The 13,483-nt window shown below is 40.5% G+C and overlaps 1 protein-coding gene across 3 annotated transcripts in view; it reads left to right on the forward strand.

Moving 5' to 3' along the window:
* Positions 1-13,483, forward strand: part of KIAA0319L (KIAA0319 like) — a 97,230-nt gene that overhangs the window by 56,953 nt on the left and 26,794 nt on the right. For all 3 annotated transcript variants that reach the window (XM_070368454.1, XM_005892638.3, XM_070368453.1), the window contains 5 exons: positions 46-289; positions 2,774-2,875; positions 6,577-6,674; positions 9,919-10,006; positions 11,652-11,744. In XM_070368454.1, coding sequence (XP_070224555.1) covers positions 46-289; positions 2,774-2,875; positions 6,577-6,674; positions 9,919-10,006; positions 11,652-11,744 — 625 coding nt within the window. The remainder of the gene's footprint in view (positions 1-45; positions 290-2,773; positions 2,876-6,576; positions 6,675-9,918; positions 10,007-11,651; positions 11,745-13,483) is intronic.

The following is a 13,483-nucleotide window of genomic DNA, read 5'->3' on the forward strand; positions in this document are numbered from 1 at the left end:
CTGTATAACTTTTGCCTATTCAAATAAAATTTTGCATTTCTCTAGGTCCACAGCACAGACACAATTTTTAATCCCTTAACCACAGACCTGAGTGTGAAGATTCCTGGTCGGTCAGATGTATCAGTTCAGCGTGAAGCATCAGAGGATCCCGGTGCTACTCCTAGCATTCAGCAAGTAAAAAGCCCTGAGAAAGTCCAGATTGCTCACCCTCTGCCAGTGGCTCCCTCCTACAGTTATGCCACCCCTACCCCCCAGGCCTCTTTCCAGAGCACCTCCACACCACTCCCAGGTGAGCCCTTTGCTTCTCTCCTTGGAGATAGGATGGGGAGACAGAGATTTTGATCAAAGTGTTCCCTTTTAGTGGGAAGAAAGGACAGAGACATGACTTTTATTAATACTGTAGATTAAAGAAATAATCCTATTAGTTAGTATCCCTATAATTATAGTACATGGTCTCGCAATTGTTTTTTTCAGTAAGCTCCAACCTATGGGAATTTATGAGGCTCTTTCTAGAGTAGAATTCCACTGCCTAGACTCAGTTAAATAATGATCAGGGAACCAAGCAGTGACCACTGGGAAGAAAGTCGGATCTGTACAACTATTTGCCTTCTGAATGGCAGATCATAGGTCAGAACATTTGTGTCTCTGATTTTGATAGCACCTTTATTTTCTTTTTAAAAGTGCTTATTTAGGCTGTACCACATGGCTTCTGGGATCTTAGTTTCCCGACCAGGGATCATACCTGGGCCTCAGCAGTGAAAGTGCTAAGTCCTAACCAGTGGACTGCCAGAAATTTCTGCATCTTTATTTTTAAAGCAGGTCATAGAAAGGAGATTTATATGGAGCGTTCCTTTAGCGGCAGGTCTGCTTCATAAATTCCATTCCGAGATATTAGGAGGAAATGGTTAATCAAGGAAACTAAGTTGATCTTTATCTCCTGAAAAAGTCAACAGGGTTTAGCAAAGCCAGTGAAAATGAATTTTTGTGCCAGTTTTTAATTTCTTAAGGTTTCCTTTGGTGGTAATATAACATGAAATCTAGGGTTTCAGTCTTGCGGCATTAAAATAATTTTTGTGTTCAGGCAGGATGGTTGTGATTTTTGGTATAATTGTGAAAGATTTGGGCTGTGCTGTATTTTTGTCCATTATACTTTCTCTGAGTATAGTGGTTTTTTCCTTTTCTTTTTTCCTCTTTTGAAAAATTGCTTCAGCAGTTCTTATTCCACATCCTGGGGTGTCTAAATGCTGAAGTTTCCATAATGGATAGTTTCATTTCTCCCTGAGTGCAGTATTTCCAAGCAGACAGATAAATCTCAAATTTCATATTTGTGTAGGAAACCCTTTTCACCTCCCAGTCTTGGAATATGGATGAACCAGCCAATTGTTTGCTTTAAGCTCTCTTAGTTCTTGGGTCTCATCCAAATGAACAATTATTGTTAGAGAAATAAGATTTATATAATCAGTGGTTCTCAAAAGCCTGTAAACGTTTTTGAATGTTCCAACTGTGGAGGAGGGGTGCTACTGACATCGAGTTAGTTGGTAGTGACTAGTAGGTGTACCACTAGGGCTTCCCCTGTGGCTCAGACGGGAAAGCGTCTACCTACACTGCGGGAGACCCGGGTTCAGTACTACTAAACATCTTACAGGGTGCAGGATACCCCCTCACCTCAGCACACACACAAATAATCGGTCCAAAATGTCATAGTTGAGAAACTTTGACGTGTATGAAGTAGCTGGTGAAAGCGAAAGATAGTATCTAATTATTAGCTGATGTGGATGTTCCAAATGCAGAAGTAGTTCAGGAAGTAGATTAGTTTGAACTGAAATGGTCTGAAAAGATTTTTTTGGAGAGAAGACTGGCTTTTAAGCCAGAAACAAAGTACTGTACTTATAATAAGGTAAGACTACACCCCAGTTGAAGAAAATAGTTTTAAGCAAAGTCCCCTAGCATAGACCATGGTTTCCATGGAGCCCAAGAGGGAAAATGAATATAGCTAGAGGCAGAATCAGGGGTGGGAAGGATGAGATGATGTAATCCAGTGATGCTGGATCTCTTATGCCAGGTTAGGAGTTTGGACTGAAGCATGAAGTGTGAGTGGGGGTCTTAAGTAGGAGAGTAAAATGGTGGGTGAGTATTTTAGAAAAATTTTGGCAATAGGTGTTTTAGGAAGACAGAATGGATTAGAATAGGGAGAGCTAGCAGAGGAAAGACTAATTAAGATTCTTGGAATTATCTAAGTCTGTGGTTATATCGGTTGAAATGGAAAGAAAATTAAGGCTGGCCCTGTGGTCAACATTTCTTTGAGGAACTTTATGTATTTTATCAACAGAAAGATGATGAAACAGAGCTAAATTCTATTTATTGAATTCTGTGAAAAGTACTGTATAAGGAGGGCTTAGGGAAAGACTATAGTTAAAATACAGTGGAGAAAAACTCAGAGAGAAAGGAAGAAAGTGGAATAATATGGTATAATAACCAAGAGTTCTTTAAGATGGAGGCAGTCAGCAGTATTAGATGTTACAGAGGTGAAGGTTGAGGGTTGAGAAACAGCTATTAGATTTGCTAAAAGCACTTTGTTGATGACCTCTGAAGATGCTTTTCAGTGAAAAAGTGGGGCAGAGTCACATTTCAAGGGATTAGAGGGTTGATAAAGAAGAAATGAAGACAATAGCTGAAAATTGTTTATGGATGAAATTTGACTACAAAAGAAAGGAGAGAAATAAGATAGTCTGGACCTAATTTCTTATCTCATGTGTATTGACTTCCTTTCCAGTTATAAAGGAACTGGTGGTGTCTGCTGGAAACAGTGTTCAGATTACATTACCTAAGAATGAAGTTCAGTTAAATGCATTTGTTCTTCCAGAACCAGATGCAGGTAAAAATCCACTTAATTTGTTTAGTGTTTTCATTTATAATGATATCTACATACATTTATTTATTCTAAAAGTCCTGTGAGATTAGGATATAGCTTGCACATGTACAAATATTTATATGATATGAGAGGCAGTGTAATGTTTGAAATCATAGGCTTTGATATTAAGGCTGGATTCAAATCATAGCTTAGTTGTTGTTCAGTCTCCAAGTTGCATCTGACTCTCTGTGACCCCATGGACTGCAGCATGCCAGGCCTCCCTGTCCCTCACCATCTCCTGAAGTTTGCCCAAGTCCATGTCCATTGAATCGGTGATGCCATCCAGCCATCTCATCCTCTGTTGTCCTCTTCTGCCTTCAGTCTTTCCTAGCATCAGGTTCTTTCTAAGGAGTCGGCTGTTTGTATCAGGTGGCCTAAGTGTTGAAGCTTCAGCATCAGTCCTTCCAACGAGTATTAAGGGTTGATTTCCTTGATGATTGACTAGTTTGATCTTGCTGTCCAAGGGACTCTCAAGAGTCTTCTCCAGCACCACAGGTCGAAAGCATCAATTCTTCGGCTTTCTGCCTTCTTTATAGTCCATCTCTCAGATCTGTACACGACTACTGGAAAGACCATAGCCCTGACTACACGGACCTTTGTTGGCAGAGTGATGTCTTTGCTTTTTAATACATTAGGTTTGTCATAGCTTTCCTGCCAAGACACAGTCTTCTAATTTCATGGCTGCAGTCACCATTTGCAGTGATTTTAGAGGCCAAGAAGAGAAAATCTGTCACTGCTTCCATGTTTTCACTTTCTATTTGCCATAAAGTGATGGGACAGGATGCCATGATCTTAGTTTTTTAATATTGAGTTTTAAGCTGGCTTTTTCACTCTCCCTTTTCATGCTCATCAAAGGCTCTTTAGTTCCTTTTCACTTTCTGCCTTTAGAGTGGTGTCATCTGCATATCTCAGGTTGTTGGTGTTTCTCCCGGCAATCTTGATTCCAGCTTGTAACTCATCCAGCCTGGCATTTCTCATGATGTGACTTAAATAAACAGGGTGACAATAAACAGCCTTGTCATACTCTTCTCAATTTTGAATCAGTCAGTTGTTCCATGTAAGGTTCTAACTGTTGGTTCTTGACCCGCCTACAGGTTTCTCAGGAGATAGGTAAGATGGTCTGATATTCCCATCTCTTTAAATCATTAGCTGGATAATTTTAAGTCGATTATTTAACTTCTCTAAGTTTCCATTTCTTTCTCAGTAGAATGAAGATAGTAATCCCTACTTCATAAGGTTACTCGAAGGGTAAAATGAAGGGGTATATAAGGTACCTATATACCTTAGTGCCTAGCACATAGTGGATGCTCTTTAAATGTAGATTTTATTATATCCATTTAAAAGAGGAATAAACTGAGACTCAGTTAACCTGTTTATTTTGGCCAAACAACTAGTAAGTAGCAGATACAGAACTTGTAGAGAAGGTATTCAAGACTACTGCTAAGATAGATTTGTCACTTAAAGAAAAAAACCAAGCCCGATGTAATATACAATATTCAGATTTATAAAATATATAAATTAGGGGATTATTAACTTATTATTTAAGAAAACTTTGGTAATGTGAGCATCCTTTCTCCTTTGAAGTATATGTTAGTATACCAAAGTTTGACTTACAAACACACATTGTCTCAAGACTGTCTGTGACATGAAGTGAAGCATTCTTTGATGGAAAATGATTGCATTGAATTTGTGTTACTCTCATAAGGTAGGTCAAGTAGCTAGTTATAAAGCTAGTTAAAAACAGAATGCCATACTCTATTCAGGATGGGTCCTTCCATTTTAGGACCACATTTCTGGTACAGTATCCTTACTTTCAGGGCCTATTTCTGCAAAAAGTACTTTTCCAGAACCTAAATGCCCTCCCTCTCTGTTCTGTATTTCTGCCCTCAAATTGAGTTTTCCTTATCAATTTGTTCTACCTTCCTATAAAGAAACATTTTCCTTTCCTATTCTGGTGACAAGGTGAATGGATTTGGTGGCCTTTGAAGGTGCAAGTGAGGAAAGAGCTGCTTTGAGCTACAGTTGCTTCTGCTCTTTCCTGAAAGATATCCCGGCTCTACTGTATTTTCTTTTCTTACCCCTGTTTGCATATACCCGTATGTGGTTGAGTTAACAGCACCTTGTATATCAGTCTTCCAAAACACATCAGTTCAAAAACAGATTTTTTCAACTCTCCTTTTCCCAGTTTCTTCAACCTTTATCTGGTGATACATGAGATGGCTGGTTTCAAACTTTCAGAGGTTGGGGACAGTGAGGCAGGACCAGCCCTGCCTGTTCTTCATCCCCCTGGTCGTCTTTGGCAACCCTGAAGCACCTCTCAGGATCCTCTGGTTCAGAGGCGTGGGTTGAAAACCATGCCCTAAATCATTAAAACCAGCATTCTGTCCAACAGACCTACACTCCGTTGTTCCTACCCTTGGGCAAATTCCTGTCTGTAAGGCATAATTCATCCCCCTGAGCTTTTCTGTCCTAGGAATATTGTCATATTTTGAAATCTGTGTTGCTAGCCTTAGATATGAGAAAATCGTCAGTTCCTAGTGTGAGTCTGTATTCTGTGTGGAAAAATTTTTCCTAACTACAGTTCAAGAAATGTCATCTCTTAGCACCAGTTCTCCTTCTCCCACTTCTTTCCTGCTCCTCACCTCACCTAACTTTTACATCTACATTTATTAGAGCTGCCTGGGGCTGACAGTTGGCCAAAACAAAGCCAGTATTTTCTGGAGGAAGAAAGAGTAGATGATCTTGTATCTCAGGCTTATAAAGTAAAATCTCATCTTAAGTCTGGAATTAAGTTCTATGTGTTAACTTTAACTTTTGAACTCATGAAATAAGAAAAAGATGACCATTCTCTGTAAGCATTTGAGGCTTTTTCTTTTTCCTTTTATTTTTCCCTTTTGAGTAGTAACTTAAATTAAACCTTCCTACCAAATCTCACCCTTTCCTAGCCATTAAATGCATTTTGTTCCCCAAAATATTTAAGACCACTTTAACTGGGGAGGAATTCCACTTAGATAACAGGATTCTGTGGTCACTCTAGATAGTCATATAGTCTAAGCTGCAAATGAGGACCATTTAATGCTTCATTTGATCTTAATTAATTTCAGTGGGGCCTGTTTTAAATGGGCCATCCTCTACTACCTTCTGCAGTGTGTTATTTAGCTCAGCAGGAATGAAGTAGCTCTTCTAACTCACCAGGGTGTGATGACCTCAGTGAGATGAGCATTGTTAGCACTCTGTAAAAAGCTATTTTTGAACCATGTTATTTAGAAGTCATTGCTGTTCTTTGTTGCAAAAGAAGTTTTGCAAGAAAATGGCCTTTGTTCCCAATGAGTTCACCCATAGTGGTTGGTAGGGCATGTATTTTAATTGGATGCCACACCATGAGTGACTTGGTATTTTAGGGGAGGATTGGTCCAAAGCAGGGTGGGTATGGGGCAGGAATGAGCTTGGCTGGGGGGAGAATGGAAGAAGCCCTAAGTGTAGCCATCAGCAGAACCTACCCTTCCTTTCAGCAGAATGTTTGGTTTCCCTTTGGCTTTAGGGTGAAATCTTGAAAACTAAGATCTTGTCAAGACTAGAAAAGGTTTGTTATTGGCAGCCTGTATGGCTGCCCTCTTTATGTGTAGGTTTGTGTTTTCATGATGTTTGTAACTGCCCTTCCGTAGGAGAAGCCTACACCTATGACTGGCAGTTGATTACTCACCCCAGAGACTATAGTGGAGAGATGGAAGGGGAGCACTCCAAGATCCTGAAGCTGTCCAAGGTGAATTTGCCTCCTCTCGTTTGCAGGGGTGGGCTAGAGGGCTTGACCATTTTCTAAAATGTATAATATAGAACTTTCTGTCCACACTACAGTTAGGAGCAATCTTTTAGAAGTGGATCCTCCAAAAGTCTGGCTGGCTGACATCCAGTATTTGTTAGTGTATGATTCTCAAATTTTCATTTATGGTGAGAATATAAGCATAGTGGTGAGAGCTGAAAATATACACTAAACAGCTTTTAAGGGTAACATAAGGATTTTAGAATTTGGGAGATAAGCTAGGTTATTTGTGGCCGTATGACTGTGTAAATTGGCTCAGTCTTTTTTGGGATTCTGTATAGTTATTAAGAGCCATAAAAATGTTCATATTCTTTGGCCAAGCAATTTCTCTTTCTATCTGTTTGTCTGTCTTTTAAAAACTGTTTATTGTATATTAGTTATGTGGCAAGAATTGGGAATTTACTAGTTACTAATGTGAGAGTTGGACTGTGAAGAAAGCTGAGCACCGAAGAATTGATGCTTTTGAACTACGGTGTTGGAGAAGACTCTTGGGAGTCCCTTGGACTGCAAGGAGATCCAGCCAGTCCCTCCTAAAGGAGACCAGTCCTGGGTGTTCATTGGAAGGACTGATGCTGAGGCTGAAACTCCAATACTTTGGCCACCTCCTGTGAAGAGTTGACTCATTGGAAAAGACCCTGATGCTGGGAGGGATTGGGGGCAGGAGGAGAAGGGGACGACAGAGGATGAGATGGCTGGATGGCATCACCGACTCGATGGACGTGAGTCTGAGTGAACTCCAGGAGTTGGTGATGAACAGGGAGGCCTGGTGTGCTGCAGTTCATGGGGTCACAAAGAGTCGGACACGACTGAGCGACTGAACTAAACTGAACTGAATCATAATATTAACATTTATGGAAAATAGAGTCTAGTAGGTGCTATTGACTGAAGCAGGTAAATAGAACAGGGGTACACTGGGTCAGTGTAGGGGGTATTGAAGCCCCAGGGAGTTAGAGTAGATTTCTTAGAAGAGTTGGCCTAGTTGGGTCATGACATGTGACTGGCTTACTAGATAAAGGGTGGAGTGGTAATACTGCAGACAGAGGAAGGAATGTGTCCACTGGGCCAAATGATAGAGAGAAATATGGGGAAATGGGAATTACTTGTGGTTCATCCTGACTGGACCCCATGGTGTGAGAAGAGCAGTGGCACAAATGAGTTGGAGAAATGTAGGGGCCAGATTGCACAGAGCCTTGTGTGCTGGAAGAAGGACTTTGATTCTTATCCAGAGGGAGCCTCTGAAAGGTTTTAAGCAGGAGAATGACATGTTCAGATTTTCAGTTTAGAGAAATCACCCTGACTACAGATTGGAGGAGAGAAGACTCATACTAGGGACACGGTGAGGAATCTATTGAGACATGTAGGTATGAGATTGATAATAGTTTGAGTGAAAAAAAAAAACAATACAAATAACATAAGCCTTGAAAACCACCCATTGAGTGCTTTCCATGTGCTAGATACAGTGCTAATTGTTTTATGCAATTATTTCATTTAATCTTCCTAACAACCCCAAGACATTAATATCTGTTCTACAAATGACGAAGCTAAAAATTAGAAAAATAAAGTGGCTTGGTCTAAGTGCACAAGGCTATTAAATGGTAGATTTGAACTGGAGTTTTCCATCTCTGAAGCCCATGCTCTTAACAACTATGCTACGATGAATGGTTAAAAACTAAGGTGATGAATAGTGTGAATAGAGAGAAGTGGGTGGATCTGAGAACTATTATGGAGGTCAATCTGGTGATCAGTTAATTGGATGGAGGTGTTGGGGAAGAGAGATCTAGGATAATTTTAGCCTTTTGGCCTAGGAACTGGCTGGATGTTGGTGTATTTGTGACAGTATTCGCTGAAATGAGACGTATAGAAAGAGGAGCAGATTTGGAGGAGATTTGCAGATGATTAATTCATTTTGGGACAGAGTGAGTTTGAGGAACCTGTGAAACATTTGAGTGGAAGTGACCAATAAGTAGCTGAGGGTAAGGGGCTAGAGATCAGGATGCAGGTCTGGGCTACAGAGATAAATTTGTACACCAGCATCAAATAGATGACAACCAAAGCCATGGTAATAGATAAAATCATCCAGAGATTATAGAGAGTGAAGAAGTAAATGGATTGCAACTGGGGTCCTGGGGAACAGGTCATTAAAGGTATGGAAGGAAGAGGAAATGGGAGAAGATGAGGAGTAGGCATAGAAGTGAAAGTCGAGGAAGGGGAGCATTATAGGAAGAAGGAGGTGGTCAGAAATGCTACATGCATTTGATTAGCATGTACCCAAAGGAGATAATTCAAAAGAAAAAAATCATTTTACCTGAAAGATGTTCATCACAGCATTAGTTATAATATTTAAATTTGCGAAACAACTCAAATATCCAACAATGTGAAATGCTCATGTGAATTATGGCACACTTGTTCACGTACTATTCTCAGCCATTAAAATGACTATTAAAGAGACTGTTCTAATGAGAAAAGTGTTCATGCTAAATGAATCAAAGAAAGAACAATAAAAAGTTTGATACATACCCTGATTTTAGCTAGGCCCTGAATACTGCTGAAATAATGAGCTCCTTGAAGGCAGGGACCTTGCCTTATTCATCTCCAAACCCCAAGCCTAGAACAATGACCGTATATAATTGGTTCTCAATAAATGTTTGCTGAACAAATGAACTGTTTGTAGCTCTTTTTTCGTGTGTGTGTGGTAAAAGATTAGAAGGATATAAGAAAAATATGATTAATTGGGATATTAGGACAATGGGATTGTGGGATATTTTGTTGTTGTTATGTTCATACAGTTAGTAGGAATCAGGAGGGGAAAATATTCAGATATTTGAGAGCTATTTGGTATTTTTACAAAATGCTTTTCTTTGCAGAGTTGATTGTTTTAATTTCATAACTGAAGTAGGATGGTTGGGCCCTTAATGTTCTTCTGAAAAGAAAATGGGAGTACAGAGATACTGAAATCCCTTCTGTTGTTCAGAGTCAGCTAGTAATAAGATTCACATTAAAAGCTGTGGGTTTTCAGTTTCTAATTCATTGTTTCATCTCTTTAGCTAGTTTACTTTCTCCATTTTGGAAATGGTGCAAGAACAGGAGTATGCAAGAATCAGCATTGAAAAATTTAGATATACGTGTTATTTTAAATATAATTGCTGCTGTTTGTGGTTTTCTAAAAGATCTTCTCTCACTTCTGCAGCTCACTCCAGGCCTGTATGAATTCAAAGTGATTGTAGATGGTCAGAATGCTCACGGGGAAGGCTACGTGAATGTGACAGTGAAACCAGGTATGTTTCGCAGCCCCAGCCCTGTCTCCATTGCTCCCTCTGCAGGATTCCCAAGGAGATGGAGATTTAACTTTAAGGGTCTTAAATTCTCATTCCTTTTTGGTAATATATTTACGTATTGGGCAATTCCTAGTTCAGTGGAGTAAAAGGTTAGCCTGGCAAAGTGTATGTAGTTTGATTCTAATTGGCATACCTGGCTGGGCAGGGAAAAGTTGGTCACATGGCCCACAGTGTTGTGTGGCCTATCTGCTTGAGAATTACTTCTCCAAGTGGGTCATGCTGAGGACCATGTGTTGTAATTAAGAGACATAGGAAAGGCAGGAGCCCGGGAGAAGCATGCATAAAGTGGCAGGCTCTGTCTGATCTCTTTCCAGAAATGTGGGCCTTTGCACACAGAATTCCTCATTTAAACCCTGCTCTTGCCGGGAAGGTCCCATGGATGGAGGAGCCTGGTAGGCTGCAGTCCACGGGATCCCTAGGAGTCAGACACGACTGAGCGACTTCACTTTCACTTTTCACTTTCATGCATTGGAGAAGGAAATGGCAACCCACTCCAGTGTACTTGCCTGGAGAATCCCAGGGACGGGAGAGCTGGGTGGGCTGCCGTCTATGGGGTCGCCCAGAGTCGGACGCGACTGAAGCGACTTAGCAGCAGCAGCAGCAGTCCTTTTTTATCTTGGAAGCCAAATCTCATCATTCTTTTCAAGTGATCCACTAGAGCTTCTCTTGTGGCTCAGCTGGTAAAGAATCCACCTGCAACGAGGGAGACCTGGGTTCGATCCCTGCGTTGGGAAGATCCCCTGGAGAAGGGAAAGGCTACCCACTCCAGTATCCTGGACTAGAAAATTCCACAGACTGTATAGTCCATGGGGTTGCAAAGAGTCGGACACGACTGAGTGACTTTCACTTTCATTGGTAGATTACAGTGCATTATCAAGGTATCTTGTTTTGCATTTTCAGAAAAATTTGAGGATAGTTGGAAAGTGACACATACATTGGCACAAATTCTTAATACTGTTTTCTATCTTTGTTGGTAAAGGTTTTCTTTTCCTTCCTTGAACTTTGTAGCCAAAGTAATCCCTTCACCTTCTTAAAAATGTGTTAAGCATAAAGACCGTTTGATGATTTCTCAAAGAGGAGGCTGCTGAGTTTGTAGCTCACATTCATGAGAGTGGACCAAAGTGTTTTGTTACCTTCCCAGCACTCAGGCCTAATAATCTCACACACAATCAGCTCAGGGATGGTGGAGAAATCACTCATTATTTTTTTCACACAGTCTGTGCCAAGAGATAGTTTGCTTGCCAAGTCCTTTATTGCACAAAGCTTGTTTGTTGTCCACCTCTGTTCAGCTTGCCTGAAAGCAGTCAGTTGCTGCTATGATACTTATACTAGATAGCGCGTGAGCGTTGAAAGTATGCACGGGGCATGGCCTTAGCCATCGTCAGGTTTCCAAGAGGTTTTAACGGTCCCGGGTGTCTTAGGTTAGAACATCAGCCTGATCTTGTGACTTTCCCGTTTGGTGATGCTCAGCTATCCAGTTATGTAATGGAGACTGACATATACTGCACTCAGACATGACTCGCTTCTCCTCTGATGTAATTTATGAAGCCCTCCTTCCAGTTTCTTGTGGGTCATGTTTTTGCAGAGCCCCGTAAGAATCGGCCTCCTGTTGCCATTGTGTCACCACAGTACCAGGAGATCTCTCTGCCGACCACTTCTACAGTCATTGACGGCAGCCGTGAGTACATGTCTCAGCATGATGTTTTAGAAGAGCATTCGCTATGTACGCTAGTAAAAGACTTGCAGCCAGCTGTGTCTGAATACTGTTTAGACCAGTCCTCTTGGCCATGCTAGGGAAGACCAACTACCTGAAGCAATCTATTAGGAAGTAAAAACTAGACAGGCCCTTTTTAAAATCCCCATGTGGCCCGACTACAGTTATAGTTCTTCTCTGAGATGGTAAGAAAGTAGTGTTACTCATGCACTTAGCGTTATATTAATTGAAGCTTGCTGATTTTCAAATTTGCTTGCCTGGAGTTGCCATTCTTAGTTATGAAAACAAAGCTCCTTCCTATCTGTCATGGCAAGATAAGTACCTGAGAGTCTTGACAAAGAGCTCTCACTTAGCCATCACTGCCTAACAAGATCCTTGTCGGCCTTCTCCTGGAGGGACTCAGACTGTTCCCCCCAGCTCTGCCTGGCTCATTCTTAACATTTTACCCTTCAGAGTAGTGTCACCTGATGGGTGACATGAGAGGATTTCTGGGTCTTGGCTGTGTGTGTGCACAAGAGGTTCAGGCCCCTCATCTCGCCCGTGTTCGCCTGGCCTCTTTTGAGACCCTTCAAGGCCCAGTTACCCTGACTGTCTTGGCACCACCAGTGGTCTCTGGTGGAGGCAGTCCCTGCTTAGCAGAGGAGTCTCTAGCAAGGTTAAACATTTCATGTAGATGATTCTGGCAAGCAGAGGAGGATGGAAGAGTAGCAGGCCAAGAGGAAGAGACAGAACAGAATGAAACACTTGTGTGAGTGGTAGAAAGAGTTCACGTAGTACCATTTATTTTATATTTTTGAATAGGTCAAAGTTAAATAATATGTAAAGGTATACAGTGAAAAGAATCATTATCATCCCTGTCTCCCAACTGTCCAGTTTTCCTTCAGACAACCAATGGTATTATTTTATGCATCTTTCCAGAGATATTTTATGTGTTTATAAGAAAATATACAGTCTGTGACCACACATTACACACACAGTTATGTACAATGCTTGTTTCTATATGTTGGAGAATTTTTCTGAATTGATACATGCAATACTTCTTCATTCTTTTTTTCTTTTAATGTTTACATAGCCTTCCATTATATGAATGTATAATTTCATTGTATAAATATATACTTGTTTTCAGTCAATCTCTATTGATGACCATTTAAATTATTTTTGATTTGCTTTTAAAATAATATTACCATGAATAATAAGCATGATAGTTAACACAAATATTAAATGTTCTACAGATATATAACATAAGTGCAGGATTAAGTTCCTCTAAGAGGTATTGCAGGGACAAAGATAAATTTTCCCAAATTGCTGTTTATAGAGGTTTCAATTTATGCTTCCACCATAACGTTATGAGGGATCCTCTTCCCCCACACCTTTATCCATATAATCTGTTAGGAAATTTTGGTGTTTACCAATTAGCTAGGTTAAAAAGTGCTGTGCTAAGTGTAAATTTCCTTTTATTTTAAGTAGGTTGAGTATCACTTTTGATTTTACTTTTTTATACAGTAGCATTTTAACCAGAGGTTGCCTATGTTGGAGTCGTTGGAAAACTACACAGTGGAATATTCATAGAGAGGCAGAATGACCCAATAATCCTGGGAAAGAAACACTCTGGAGAGATAGTCTGTAATGTCATCAAGTTTTCCTAGTAGTTGCCCTGGTTTGTGTAAGCTGGATAAGTGCTGAGACCCAGTGCTCTCATGTTG

Source organism: Bos mutus, chromosome 3, assembly GCF_027580195.1.
Source record: "Bos mutus isolate GX-2022 chromosome 3, NWIPB_WYAK_1.1, whole genome shotgun sequence".
Taxonomy (NCBI): Eukaryota; Metazoa; Chordata; class Mammalia; order Artiodactyla; family Bovidae; genus Bos; species Bos mutus.